Consider the following 15493-nt stretch of genomic DNA (forward strand, 5'->3'; position numbering starts at 1 on the left):
CACACTTCCTGATTTCGAAGCTTACTACAAGCTACAGAAATCAAAACAGCATGGTACTAGCATAAAGACAGACATATATACCAAGGGAATAGGATAGAGAGCCTAGAAATAAACCCTTGCATACATGGTCAACTGATTTTAGACAAAGGTGCCAAGACTATTCAATAGGGGAAAGGACAGTCTTTTCAACAAATGGTGCTAGGAAAACTGGATATCTACATGCAAAAGAATAAAGTTGGACCCTTACCTAACACTATATATAAAAATTAACTCAAAATGGATCAAAGACCTAAAACAATAAAACTCTTAGGAGAAAACATAAGTCAAAGGCTCTACAACATTAGATTTGGCAATGTTTTCTTGGATGTGACACCGTACTGAACTTCATGAAAATTAAAAAATTTTGTGCATCAAAAGACACTATTAACAGAGTAAAAAGATTCTATTATCACACAATGGGAGAAAATATTTGCAAATCTTATATCTGACTAATATCTGGATTAATAACCAGAATATTTAGAGAACTCCTAAGACTTAACAACACAAAAAACAACCTGATCAGGAATAATCAAGTGAAGCCAGCCTGGTGGCATAGCGCTTAAGTTTGCATGCTCTGCTTCAGCGGACTGGGGTTCACGGGTTTGGATCCTGGGCACAAACCTATACACAGCTCATCAAGCCATACTGTGGCTTTATCCCACATACAAAATAGAGGAAGATTGGCATGGATGTTAGCTTAGGGCCAGTCTTCCTCAAGCGAAAAGGGGAGGATTGACAGCAGATCTTAGCACAGGGCCAATCTTCCTCAACAATAACAACAAAAAAGGGGCAAGTGACTTGAACAGACATTTCTCCAAAGAGGGTATACAAATGGCAAGTAAGCACATGAAAAGATACTCAACAGCACTAGTCATTAGCAAAATGCAAATCAAAATTACAATGAGGTAATACCTCACACCCATTAAGGTAGCTACTATCAAAGAAACAAAGCAACAAGTGTTGGTGAGGATGTTGAGAAATTGGAACCCTTGTGCATTGTTGGTGGGAATGAAAAATGGTACAGCTACTGTGGAAAACAGTATGGCATTCCCTAAAAAAATTAAAAATAGAATTATCATATGATCCAGGGATTCTACTTGGGGGTACATACCCAAAAGAATTGAAAGCAAGGTCTCAAAGAGATATTTGTGCACCCATGTTCACAGCAGCATTATTCACCATAAAACGTGGAAGCAACCCAAGTGTCCCTCAACAAATGAATGGATAAGCCAAGTGTAGTACATATATACATGGGAAATTAGCCTTAAAAATGAAGGAAATTCTACAATACACCACAATATGCATGAACTTTGAGGACATTATGCTAAAATAAGGCAGTTACAAAAAGACAAATACTGTATGATTCCATTATATGAGGTACTTAGAGTAGTCAGATTCATAGAGAGGGAAAGTAGAATGGTGGTTGCCAGGGGCTGGGGGGGAGGGAGGAATGAGCAGTTATTGTTTTAACGGGAATAGAGTTCCAGTTTTACAAGATTAAAAAAGTTATGGTGATAGATGGTGGTAATGGTTGCAGAACATTATGAATGTATTTAATACCACGGGAAAGGTTTATTATATACCTGTTACAAATAAATTTGTATTTTGTTTGCTATGTTGATTTCTTGAGGGTTTGGCTAGCACACCCATAAAAATGGTTAAGGTGGTAAATTGTATGTTATGTGTATTTTACCACAATAAAAAATAATTTGAAAAAGAATAGAGAGCAGCAAAACAAAAAACGAAAAGAAAAAGGAAAAAATCCTGTGGTATTTCTCTAGCCTCTTGTATGTTAATGTGGCAACATGGTACAATAAAAGGAGAAGTGGCTTTGGAGTCAGACAGGCCTCAGATTAAATCCTAGAACCCAGCTCGACAGTATTATCACCTCACTTCTGCATAAAACTGACCAGAAGACAGCATGTTTGTTTTATTTTCTAAAGTACTCTATTACCTCGAGCAAACTACTTAATCTCTCTGAGTCTCAATCTCATCCATAACATAGGGGAAATAATATCAATCTCATAGATTTGCCATGAAAAATAACGGTAGTGTGGCTACAGAGTAAGTAATCAAAAATGTCAATTCTCTTTTCCTTTAAAGAAATGGCTATTAGGATGCCCTTATGTGAATCTGTCAGGCAAATTTGACATCAACACAGAGACAGATATATTGGCCTTGGTTATCTATGGCCACTTCATGCAAGAAATTCTGAGCTCTCATGATGCGAGATATTAAAAAATTAAATCTATTAAGCTGGCCTATAGCCTGAGACTTAGGATATTCACTGATCCCCAATAAATAAAGAGGAAGAAGGAGTTACACACATCTCTTTTCTAATTACTCAATCTCTACTCAACTGAAACCTTGCTTCACAAGAGATTAGCCACAGTCCCTGAGAGCAACCAACATCCTGAATTGCCAACCCCATTTTGCCAGCTCACAGAACCTTTATAAATCTCGGTTGCAGTGAATGTATCTCATTTTACTTATGAAATGACTATTTTGAGAGAATTTTCACAATAGCCATCATTGTTAGTCCTTCTTTCAACTCTCCAAATTGGGGGAAGAAGAAATTAATGTGTGATATTAATATTTCTATTTTGCCTTCAAAGAGAAGATAGTTTGCTCTTTTCAAGGGATACAAGGCAATTTCTGGGATGTAAGGCTAGTAGACAATTTCCAGAGTGGGGTCATTGCTGCTTCCATCTCATTCTGAAGATGGGGAAAAACTACTGGCCAGCAAAGACCAATGGACAAATGCACTACAGCAAACAAGTGTGCGATATCCAGTGAGGGGTACACAGTGTCTCCTGTTTACTTCCTGAGAGGGAGACAACTCAGTGAGAGTACTCAAAGTGGTGGTGCTCCACCGGTAGACGAGTCAGGGATGAGAATGCCAGGGAAAGTCATAGAAGCATACGTTCTCTCTGAGGGGCGGAAATGGACAAATTTCTACACTCTCCCATGGCTGCTGCGCATGCAGCTGACAGACAGAAGTACCATTCTAGTTCTGCTCTTGTGGTTGAGAACACTATATCCTGTCTTCCTTTAACCCAAACTACTCTCCCTTTCAAGTTACTTGATAAAGAGGCACAAGGGGGTCTGGGTAGGAACTGTGTTTGGTAACGTAACATCCTTCCTTTCCGGCCCCTTGCTGAAGGACCCTCGGTACATCATCATGTGGCCTCACCATGGCTTGCCCTCTCAAGATGAAGAGGACGGCAAGGACCAAATGAAGGTGTAAGTTTGCTACTTGGTGAAACTATATGGTCACAGTGTGATTAGAGATAATGCAACTTGTTTCCTAAGATTCAGGGCTATGAGACACTAGAACGCATTACAGGGAAGATAATTTAGAATGATCCTCTGTTGGTTCTGAAGAAGCAAGCAGGGAGATGATATTCTGGGATGGTTTGTGTTGAATTTAAAGAGAGGCACAGATGTCAGGGAAGAAGACCGAGGGCTGCTTGGGTGGGACCTCATGGGATAGCAAAGGAGAGGAGTGGTCACAGTATTCTGGGGTCTGGCACTCAGCTGTGCAGGTCCAAACAGTGGATTTTGTCTGTACTGCTGCGCAATTAGGTTGCCCAGGATTTTGTCTGTATCTCTGGGCCTATGCTAACCAAACTCTCAAGAGATGGACATATCTACAAAACACAAATTGATTTACTTGTAACAGGTATATAACAAACCTTTCCGTTGACCTTCAAACTTGTTTCCTCAGTCCTACCCATTGTCAAGGTAGCTGGGAGACCAAATTCGTAATCAGAATGTTACTTGTTGAACAAGGATTCAGAACAAAAGAAATGGATACCCTCAGGGATGTTTCATCTGGGTATTGGAAAAGCCTTCTGAGTGGAAGGTACTTTCTAGGTGATCTGAACACTAATAACCCCCAGGGAAAGTGTCTCTCTCCTCTGGAAAGTGTCAGATAATCAGCAACAAATTCTCCCCACCTGGTCTCCCCTTCTCTAAACAAAGACAGATACCTATCTACCACACCTCCACCCATGTTACTCCCATTTTTCTTCAGATAGAGCACCATACAATTCTCACTGCTTTGTTTTATATTCAGCTATTTCCTTGAACCTCTACCAGGCTCATCTTAACTATTTCCGGTCTTCTCAGCCCCTCATTACCAGCTCTCAGAGAGGGTTACTGATGGTTGGCCTTTCTAATTTTGTGTTAGTTTTTGTTACTTCTTCTGATAGAGTGATTTCCAAGGTCTAGGGGCACTTTAATACTTGTGTGACAAGTTCCCCTAGCCTGCTTGGAGGCGGGAGAATGTTTCCAATAGCCTCGTTCAGCACCAATTATTCAGTTCATCTGTGGAATGCATGTGTAACGTGTTTTATTTATTTTACCTCCACATATTCCCACCTTCCTAGAGGAAGAGGTGAATAAACCACCCTGACTTTCCCCCTAAGAAAGTAATTTTTTCACCTTAGATGGGCCATCTGTTTCTCCTAACACAGCTCTGCTTTGACTTGAATTGAATACACCTTGTCCCAGGCATTTTGCCAGCTGTACGCTCCAGGAAATGGAGCAACTAAAAGTGGTTTCCTTGTAATGTCAGGTCTCTTTTTTTTTTTGAAATGCAACTTACGGAATTAACCTAAGGGAAATTGTGCATCACTGTTCATAGGAGTGGTTCACAGAGTGGCAAGAGTAACAACCAGAGTAAAGACCTAAGCTGTATATGACTTTCCTAAGGATTAACTCCATTGAGCATTGAGTAGATAGAGCAGCGGGACTGACAAATAGAGGGGAAGATTGAGTACTTGCTTTGGGACCCAAAACAAACCCCTAACCTAAGAGTTTTCAACCCTGGAAGCAGATCAAATTCACCTACAGAGTTTTCAGTCTTCATGATTTGGTCCTACTCAACGGGCTGCTTTTGATGCCCAGGCATGTTGAGAACAATTTCTGGGGCAGAAAGAGTTTTGAAATGTACAGTCTCAATCCACAAGATGGTGAACTATGGGAGGTGACAGTAAACTGAGGGTGGTGTGATGCTCAGGTTGTTTTCTGATATGGTTATCCAGACATTCAGGATTGTAGTAAGCGCTAAGTCAGGAAGAGAATAAGGCAGCTTTGGCTGGGAAACTATGGGCCCCTCAGGCCAATGGAGAGGATTTTCTCCTGCTTTAGCTCAGAGATGGAGCATCAGCAAGGGCTACACCACTTGAGGGACTTTAAGAGATAAAGAATAATCAGTAGCTGCTTCTAGGAATCATTGCATAAATATGGGAGCCATTTTATGGAGGTGAGAGACAGAAGAAGAAATGGCAGATATTGTGAGATGGAAGAAAAGCATTCATGGCCTTATTGTGACTTATGTGAGAGAAGACTTTGACACTTTCTGAACGATTCAGAAGGGAGTGGGGCATGGCTGATATTCAGCCAATACACACTGGCATAGTGTTACTGCACAATAAAATATAGAAATACTCCTCTGATGGTTGGTAAATAGCTTAAGTAAGACCATATGTCACCAAATGACATCATCCGATGACTACAGCATAGGCAGTAATGGGACCTGGGACTGGTACATCTGGACATTGGGGCATGAGTTGAGCAGATCAAGGAGGTAGCTGAGGGGAATGCAGTGCCTGACTGCTGCTCAGGAGGGGCCCGGAGTTGGCAGGAGTGGTGGGACAGGCCAGGCTGGTGGCAGTGATGTAGGTGGGGGTGGAAGTAAAAGCCTTCCATGTACAGGCTATGTGAGAAGCACTAGAATTCAGGCCATGAGGGATGGCCCACCCAGTTACTCTCCCACTGCAACAAGTCCCTGGTCCCAGATCTAATGACCATCGATTTAATGGGAAAGCCATTGGGAGAGTTTGGTGCAGTTTCCATGGTAAAACTGTAGCTTAGAGACAGGCAGCATTTAGTTTTGTGTGAACTTATCAAACCTGATACCACACCAGTAATTTCTAAAAATCAGTAATGATTTAGAAATTATTAGAATGATTCGTTGAACATTTTGCCTTGCAAGTTGTATCACAGGATAAGTAGTTTCATGATATATAGTTTAGTTAGAGAACAGAAGGGAAACATTTTAAATTTTTATTTGTATACTGATTTGTAGAAATATATTATATTTATTTCTAAAATTTACATTGCTAGTTGTTAGTGCCATCATCAAGTCAATTCCGACTCCCAGCGACTCTGTGTACAGCTGAGCTGAGCCCTGCCCAGTCTTTTTGTGCCATCCTCTCACCTTCTGGCACTGTATCAGACAATGCTCTGTGACTATTCATGGGATTTTCATGGCCAATTTTTTGGAAGTGGGTGGCCAAGTCCTTCTTCCTAGTCTGTCTTAGTCTGGAAGCTCTGCTGAAACCTGTCCACCATAGGTGACCCTGCTGGTATTAGAAATACTGGTGACATAGCTTTCAGCAACACAGCAACATGCAGCCACCACAGTATGACAAACAACAGATGGGTGGTGTGGTTCCCTGACCAGGGTACGAACCTGGGCTACAGTGGTGATAATGCCGAATCTTAACCACTAGACCACCAGGGCTGGCTTACATTGCTAGATAGGTTGTTAAATATGTTACACATCATCCTTAGATTGAGCAAAGTGGAACTGCAGGGACAAGGGACAGTAATTCCGTTGGTGGGGTTTGAAATGGCTTCATTGTACCCCTGTCCCACATCCCAGGTTGGTCTGACTTGGGCAAATATGAGTTTCCTTTGATTTACAAATGAAATGTTATTTACTATCTGTTGCTGAGGAGCTGGCCTACCAAACCTAGTCAAGTTTTGCCAGTCATGACTGTTCTCATGCTTCCTCAATCTTCAGAAGGACCTGCTCTGCAGCCACAAGGTACAAACTGTGCAAAAGAAATGGCTATGTTAGGCTTTTAGTAACTTTCCCAGGACAGTGATTGCCAGAAGCTCATTCATTCAACAAATAGTTTGCTGAGCACAAAAACTGTGGTGGGCACAGTTCTAGGCATTGAGGATACATAACAGAGTAAAACAGATGAAAATCCCTACTCCTGGAGCCAACAACTGATTGCAGGTGGTGGTCATCATTCAAAGGCAAGGGATAGATGCAGCCAAGGAGAAAGTTGTGATCTCATTTCAGCACCCTCTCCCTGCATACTCTGCCCTCCTTGGGTCAGAGCTACTAGAACATTGTGATTAACACCACAGCACTGTGGAGATAATTAAGCAATCATACATGCGGGTGCCAGGAAAGGGTGCCTGCCCCAAATTTACTGCTCCTTAGTCCTGACCTTGTATCTAATAATTCTATCATCTGAGAAGCATTTTCCAAAAAGTATTCTTTGGAATCTAGTCCTTCAAGATGCTTAGTTTAAATTAAAAAAAAAAAAAATTCAGTGGTCAAACAAGTTTGGCAAATCCTTCAGCTCTTGGAGATTCACAATGAACTGGCATATTCAATATAATCTGTATGACCTCCATCAGTTTAGGATTAAAAACTGGTGCATGTTTCTTTATTTTTCCAGTTACTTGCTCAAGCCTTCATTCCTCCATATTTTACGTAATTCAGTCTCTCTCTCTTAAGGACTCCCCATACCCTAAAATGTCCAGGAACCCTGGGAACTCACTCACTCCAAAGGGAGCAGACTTGTTTCTAATTTATATCTGGAGAGAACTGATCAGTCCATCAACAGGTTCTGGTTTTAATCATTACTTCTACAGTGTCACTGTTGAAAAGTGGTTCCAACAAGCTCCAGTGAGCCTGGTGCTGCTGTAAGAACGCCCTTGCTGCTGCAGAACCCTGTGCAGGCAGCACACAGTTTATTGGATTTACACTCACACAATCAGCCCCTGTTCCCCAAACATGAAAGCTTTGCCAAGGTGGCTGGGTATAATTGGGTTTCTAACCACAGCTACACACTGTATCTAGAACACGCTGTCCCCCACAAACCTCTAGACCCTGGTGTTGAGCCTAAGTCACTTAGTTAGACTCCCTCATTTTTCTTGGGGGAACATTAATGCTTTTTGTTATCAGGGGACCTATATCAGGGCTATCTCTGCCCTTCAGAAAGTTCTAATTAAGTTGAATCTCAACAAAGAAAAGGATAGGGTCTTTATCCCTTTCCCTTGAAGGTTTCTTGGCCCTAGGTAAGTTTAATTTGGCATACTGGGGTGATACTGGCAAGAACAATCTTTGTAAGGCCACTAACGCTCTTTCCCCAGAGACATGTATATCTACTCACTTTATATTGGCATAATTAAGAGTATTCGGGGAACTATCAAAGAGGATCTGGGCTCAATGTCTTGTTGCGTCTTGCAGCTTCTCCAGCTAAATATATATAAAGTTTCAAATCACTACAAATGTTTCTGGGAAGTTGGAACACTTAAAAATGCTGGTTATAAATAGTTTGGCCCAAGTGGTTTATCAGATTTCTTCCTAATTTATGGGTAGTTAAAATCTGGAAGGATATAGAGCATAGCACTTATAAAGTTTCATGGGATCAAAGGACAGAAAGAGATTCCAGGGTATTAGAGGCAACTAAGCATCTGAAGGGCCCTCTGTCACATGGGGGAAGGGGCAGTGAAAAAGAGATAGAAGGAAGATTTTTCCCTGTCATAATTTCATATATTAAAAGGGGCATGGTCTGATCCAGCAATTCCACTTCTGAGTATTTACCTAAAGAAAATGAAAACACTAACTTGAGAAGAGATATGCACTTCCATGTTTATTACAGCATTATTTTAAAAAGCCAAGATATAGAAACAGCCTAAGTGTCCATCAATGGATGAATGAGTAAGGAAAATGTGGTGTATATATATTCAATGGAATATTATTCAGCCATGAAAAAGAAGGAAATCTTGCCATTTGCAACAACATAGATGGAGCTTGAGGGTGATATGCTAAGTGAAATAAGTCAGAGAAAGACAAATACTGTATTATCTCACTTATATGTGGAATCTAAAAACAAAAAAAATGCAAACAAAAAAATTTTTTAAATGAGCTCATAGATACAGAGAACACATTGGTAGTTGCCAGAGGTGGGATGTGGGGGGTGGGTGAAATGGGTGAAGGGGGGATCAGAAGGTACAAACTTCTAGTTATAAAATAAAACGTCATGGGGCTGTAATGTACAGTATGGTGACTATAGTTATTAATACTGTATTGCATATTTGAAAGTCGCCAGGAGAGTAGATCTTAAGAGTTCTCATCACAAGAAAAACATTTCGTAATTATGTATGGTGACGGATGTTAACACCTCCCTGTGATGACTGTTTCACAATATATACAAACATTTAGTCATTATATTGTACACCTGAAACTAATATAATGTTATATGTCAATTATATGTCAATTTTAAAAGGGGGGATGGGCTAACTACAGAAGTCCCCATCCAACGCATTTTAAGATCTGTTCTGCTTCAGAGAGAATCAAACTCCCAAGAATTCTCTCCTGAATTTCTTCCACTGAACTAAAGCCCTAAAGCCCTCGAGGCCTCCTGACACACCAGTCCTCACCTCTCAGTGAGGCAGGCTCCTATGGAGAAATCTCAGAACCATTTAGGTCAGGGAAGAAGATCTCAGCATCTGCCAACACGGCTTTAGACTCATTCATTTTCTGACACGAAAAAGGTCATAATTTTTATGGAGAGGAGAAATACATTGAACTAGTATGCTATCTCTATGCCCCTCATTCTCACTGGTACTTGGCCTTCTCCATTTTCTCAAATATTTTATATCAAGTAACTTAAAACATAGCATACACTGTTAAAGCTTTCTGATGCTAGGGGATTTTATACTTAAGCCTTACTGGACCAAATCAACACAAGTCATTTGAATACTTGTGGGAAAATACAGTGAAAATTCTGTTAGGTGGTAACAATCTTGGGGACAATTTTTGTTAATTCATCCCCAAAGAATGAGCCCTCTTTGGAATCCTAGTAGTAAAGGCAAAGACAAACTTGCCATTTGATAGAAGACAGTGTCCTAGAAAGGCTTCTTTTTTTTATTTTTGTAGAATTGTTATTATGTTTTAGACTTTAAGTGGACATATTTGACTCCCACTCTAATGCATACCCATATCCTACATAATAAAAATTATGTTTTAATAGGATTATATGGTATGTAAAACATATCATGTGTTTAGAGATGAAATATCCAGGGAAAATATTTCCATTGCTTACTATTTCTTGTCATTTCATGTGTCCTATCTGATATGTATACACATTTGGTTATCTAACACTGTATTGTATTTATTACTTCAACTTGCATATGCTTTTATTTAGATTTCCAAACACATAATTTTTAATGTATTTTATTAGTGAGGGAGCAATAAAGGAACAATTTTGCAGCTAATTTAACACCTATAAACTTTCTTGTTTGTGATTTAAAAGAAATAGCCTCAGCAGACCAGGTCTGTTCATATTTCAAAGAATATTAAATGCAAATACTTCTAAACAGCCCTATATTTAAAATTCTCTTATTTCATAAAATATTTATGGGTTCATTATTTATACTTGTATAAAAAAATGGTGCCTGATTCTGAACAGATTTATTATGTGAAAGTGTTTATTGTTTTTTAAATAGCTATATCTGAGAAGCCATACAAAGGCTAGATAATTACAAAGCAAGAATTACAATTAACCTGAAAAATAAATGTCAAAAAGATATTGACCAACTTATTTGAAAACTTGTGTCCACACAAAACTGCACACAAGTGATTATAGCACCTTTATTCATAATTGCAAAAATTATAAGCAACCAAGATGTCCTTTAACAGGTGAAAGGATAAACACATGTAGTATATATATATATAATGGAATATTACTCAGTGATAAAAATAAACTATCAAGCCATGAAAATATGTGGATGACTCTTAAATGCATATTGCTAGGTGAAAGAAGCCAGACTGTAAGGGACACATACTATGTGATTCTAATTATACGATAGTCTGGAAAAGGTAAAACTATAGAGATGGTAAAAAGATCAATGGTTCTCAGGAGTCCCGGGAGAAAAGGCTGAATAGGTGAAGAACAGGAGATATTTTAGGGTGGTGAGACTATTCTGTATCACAATGTAATGGGGGTGATACATGACACTATGCGTTTGTCAAAACCCAGAGACCTTTACAGCACAAAGACTGAACCTCTATGCATGCAAATTAAAATAAAAAAATACTTAAGAGGCCAGCCCCATGGCCAAGTGGCTAAAGTTCCATACACTCTACTTTGGCAGCTGGGTTCACAAGTTTGGGTCCTTGGCACAGACCTACTCCACTCATCAGCCATGCTGTGGAGGCATCCCACATAGGAAGTAGGGGAAGATTGGTGCAGATGTTAGCTCAGCGCGAATCTTCCTCACGAAAAAAAAATGTATACTTAAGAGGTTGAGGTGTTGCAGGATGAAATACAGATTGTGACAAAACAATCTAACTGTATTATAAATACATGAAACAACCTCACTCAAGGTGTGGTGGAGGGAAAAGTCCTGACTTAAGTAACTTTGGAAATGGAGTCTATAAAACTGAAAGCAAAAACACTATACATAAGCACTGTACCCTAGTTGACAAAATTACTTATTGTAGGATATGGGTTTACAGTTCTGATACTGCTATACACATATATGGAATTGAACAAGTAAATAAATGGCAGCTTCAGGGGGACAAGCTGCTCACTGTTGGAGTGGGAGGTTACAGATAAGCAAGGGGCGGAGGCTCGAACATATCACGTAGCAATGGATTAAAGTTGGAGACATTAGTACAAACTCATGTTTAGTGTGATATAGATACAAATGGTTACATATAGAAATATTTATAGATATATTTATATATACAGATTAGTATATACTTATGCATTTCCTTGCTCTGTCAGCTGAGAGGGCCTAGAAGCTATGACACATCAGTAGCAATCAGCCCACCTAGTGCCTGGATCTTGGTTTCTAGTTTATTCTCCAGTTAAAGAAACCAGGGCTCCTTGGAGCAATGGTTGATTCTAGGCCTGGGACAGGAAATATACAAGATGAGCCTGGAGCATCTTGTAGTGCCAGACAGTAAGGAAGTGTTGGGAAAAAACTCCAAACACCTGATGAGGGTAGATCAAAACAACACAGGGGACAACTGGAAAAGCTCCCAATGGCCAAAGCTGGAAGAATTTGAGCAACAAAAAACGTTCTAAGTCATATTGGATTGTAATCCAAAGTATAAAATAAATATCCATGAGTTCATACTGACATGAGTAAATAAATGAGGGAGAATAGGCAAATCTCACAGAATTCCAAAAAATGTACATAGATACTCTGCCCTTTAGGAGGTGGAGCATAACTCCCCACTCCTTAAATGTGGGCTGCACATAGTGACTTCCTTCCAGAGAGTTACAGTAGTGGAAAGGAGGAGAAGAAGAGTAACTTTACAGTGGAGAAACCTGACAAACACTACCTCAGCCAGGTGACGACGGTTAATATTATCAGTGATAAGTCACACTCAGCCTGTACCCGTGATATGATGTGATGAAAATGGTACTTTAACTCTGTAGTCTTCTCAAAAACACATAACTCAAGTTTAATCATAAACATTAGTCAAATCTCAGTTGAGGGACATTCTACAAAATACCTAACCAGTACTCCTCAAAACTTGTCAAGGTCATCAAAAACAGTGAAAGTCTAAGAACTTGTCACAGCCAAGAGAAGCCTAAGGTGACACGACAACTAAACGTAATGTGGTGTTCTGGAGGGGATCCTGGAACAGAAAAAGAACATTAGGAAAAAACTAAGGTAAAATGAATAAAGTATGAACTTTATTTGATAATAATGTATCGATATTGATTTATTAATTGTACCACACTAATGTAAGGTGTTGAATAATAGAGGAAACTGGGTGTAGGGTATATAGGAAGTCTCTGTACTAAGTTAGCAATTTTTTCTATAAATCTAAAACTATTCTAAAATAAAAAATTTATTTAAAAGGGATATTGAGAATCATATACTCAGAGAAAGTGGGAAATGAAAGGGACAATAAAAATCATCAATTAAACCCCTTATTTTACAAGGGATAAAACTGAGGAATTATAGTAAGATTTAGCAGTCTAGCCTGGCAAGTAGCCTGAACTTTGGAGAGGGGCTTGAGAAAACAACTGCCGAACTTCGTCCTCAGTGACACTACAGCATCAATCATAGTACACAGTAGATACTCGATAAATAATTATTGAATGGTGATTAATTCCCAAGAACCTACTCTCTACCCATGTATTTCATCCATTCACTCATTTACTCATTAACTCATTCACTCATTTAACAAATATTTACTGAGTGTCTGGCACTACAATTTTACTCCTAGAATTAGAATCATTTAGAAACTCTATCCAGGGGCCAGGCCCGTGGTGTAGTGGTTAAGTTTGACACACTCTGCCTTGGCTGCCCAGGTTTGTGGGTTCAGATCCTGGGCACAGTCCTACACCACTTGTCAGCCATGCTGCGGCAGTGACCCACATACAAAATAGAGGAAGACTGGCACAGATGTTAGCTCAGGGCCAATATTCCTCAAGCAAAAGAAGAGGAGGATTGGCAACATATGTTAGCTCAGGGGGAATCTTCCTCAGCCAAAAAGGAGAGTAAAAATAGATAGATAGATAGATAGATAGATAAAAGAAAAAGAAACTCTATCCAAAGGACTGACATTTTGGCAGTTTTCCATATCTGACTTTGTAGGAGACTCTATTTAGCTAATTTAAATTTACATGCCCAAGGAAGAATTTTTCAAGCCGAGTATTAACAATTAAAATAGATTGAGGAGGCACATTAAGAGAGTGATTGCTCTCCGAGTCACAGAGAGTATGTACGGTTCATTTACACTCAAATTATGGGCTACGAACATTTTGAATAGTATTGTTATTTTGGATTCTCCAATCCTTCATTCTACTCCTTTTACTATTTATTCAGGTAATCGGCTAAGAGCACAGTTTTGTCTTGCTTTCCAGTTTCCCCTCTACTACTTACCAGCTGTGTGATCTTGGCCAAGTTGCCTAATCTTTTTGAGCCTCAGTTCCCCCATCTGAAAAATTACCTCATAAAAGAGTGTTGCTTGGATTAAATGAGCCAACATTTCTAAAGTGTTTAGCACACTTGGCAATGTCATTATTATTACTTGTATCATTGCTATTACTGTTATCATTACAAACCAATCAGATGCTTTTTCCTGTGAAACAACCTTGGGAAACTAAGGGCAATACCTCAGGATCTACAAAAGAACACACACAGGCACACTTAATCAATCTCTTGATCTTTCTAGGTTAGATAAGTGGGTTGTTTCCAATAAACCACAAAATTATTGTTGGGATCTGGGCCACGATTCTATTTGCTGTCAGTCCAATGCCTCTTTTAGACTGCCAGGAAACTAATGTGGTTAGTTTCAAGTTCCTTCTTGTCCAATTTTTTCTGACAAAGTTTATTTTCATGTTAACATTATCATTTAATCTAAATATTCCATGGGCTCCTAAAACTAGATAATTTCCCTTGACATGCTTCTCTCCTGATGTTCATTTTTCTGACTTTATTTCTGTCATATTTAAAGATCATGTTATTCAGGGTACTTACAACCTCTATGTATAAATGCTGTGAAAAAGTCCAGCACTGCCCATGGGTGCCTTACTCTCTATGCCGAGGCAAAAGAGGTCTTGCATTTGCCATTCTGACTAAAAGTTTCTGAGCAAGAAGACTGCCTCTACGATCCCCATCATAGCCATGGCTGCCTGTCTGGGAATCCTAGGAGTTCCCAAGTGCACCATACCTTTGGAACTGCATTCCAGGACGAATGCCTCTCAGACGCAGTTCTCTCCCTGTAGTTGTAGCAGCATCTGCTCAACAGCTTACACAATAGCTCCTTGATAATTCTGCTGTCTCCTCAAGGGCCTCACTGGAGACTCCACAGTAGAGTCTGCTTTCATAAGTTTCACTTCAGTGGCAGAAAGCTAAGTTTCAGTAATAGAGTTATCTTGTTCAACCCAATTGCAAAAACTATTCTAAACACAAATGTTCCAAGTTCGGAGGAAATCTTAAGGGATACTTTAAATAGTTTTAATGAAAAAGAATACTCTTTTACTGAGTTCAAAAATAATTAAGTTAATAAAACAGGTTAATTGTTTCTTTTTAACTGATGAAAGATTTTAAAGGAATTTTAAAAGGTAATTTTGTCTGTAGCTCATTACTATGATTTCAGCAAACATGCTGTGACTTAGTTTTCAGTTAGCATAATTATTTTGCAACTCTTTTTGCCAAGGATACTCACACAAAACAGTCCTACCTCTCTCCTGGGAGGGACCTGTGAAGTTTGAAACCAGCTCCTCTTCTCCCCACACAACCACCCTCAGTGACTCCAGAAGGATTGAAGCCTGAGGGAAATGAGAGAAAGGGGTCAATTATGGAACAGAGGAGCAGCAGATTCTAAATCAGGGCATACGCCTGAGCTCCCAGGTGGAAATCAAAGGAGGAGCTTACATGTGTTCCC

The 15493-nt window shown here is 39.4% G+C and overlaps 2 protein-coding genes across 12 annotated transcripts in view; one reads left to right on the top strand and one right to left on the bottom strand.

The window, feature by feature from the left end:
• The window catches only part of SCRG1 (stimulator of chondrogenesis 1), a 117937-nt gene that overhangs the window by 76973 nt on the left and 25471 nt on the right, over positions 1–15493 (top strand). The window lies entirely within an intron of this gene.
• The window catches only part of SAP30 (Sin3A associated protein 30), an 82049-nt gene that overhangs the window by 27378 nt on the left and 39178 nt on the right, over positions 1–15493 (bottom strand). For 3 of the 10 annotated variants that reach the window (XR_011434606.1, XR_011434623.1, XR_011434604.1), the window contains 2 exons: positions 15290–15377; positions 14777–14941 (listed from right to left, as the gene is read on the bottom strand). The exons of 2 other annotated variants lie outside the window; for them this stretch is intronic. Coding sequence is in view for 2 of the 8 variants with exons in the window: in XM_023636281.2 (XP_023492049.1) it covers positions 15290–15377 (88 nt within the window). In the remaining 6 variants the exon portion in view is untranslated. Of the gene's footprint in view, positions 1–14776; positions 14942–15274; positions 15378–15493 lie in introns of all 10 variants that reach the window. 5 more of the 10 variants (XR_011434624.1, XM_023636281.2, XM_023636280.2 and 2 more) reach the window with 2 other exon arrangements.

The sequence above is a fragment of the Equus caballus genome, chromosome 2, assembly GCF_041296265.1.
Source record: "Equus caballus isolate H_3958 breed thoroughbred chromosome 2, TB-T2T, whole genome shotgun sequence".
Lineage (NCBI taxonomy): Eukaryota > Metazoa > Chordata > Mammalia > Perissodactyla > Equidae > Equus > Equus caballus.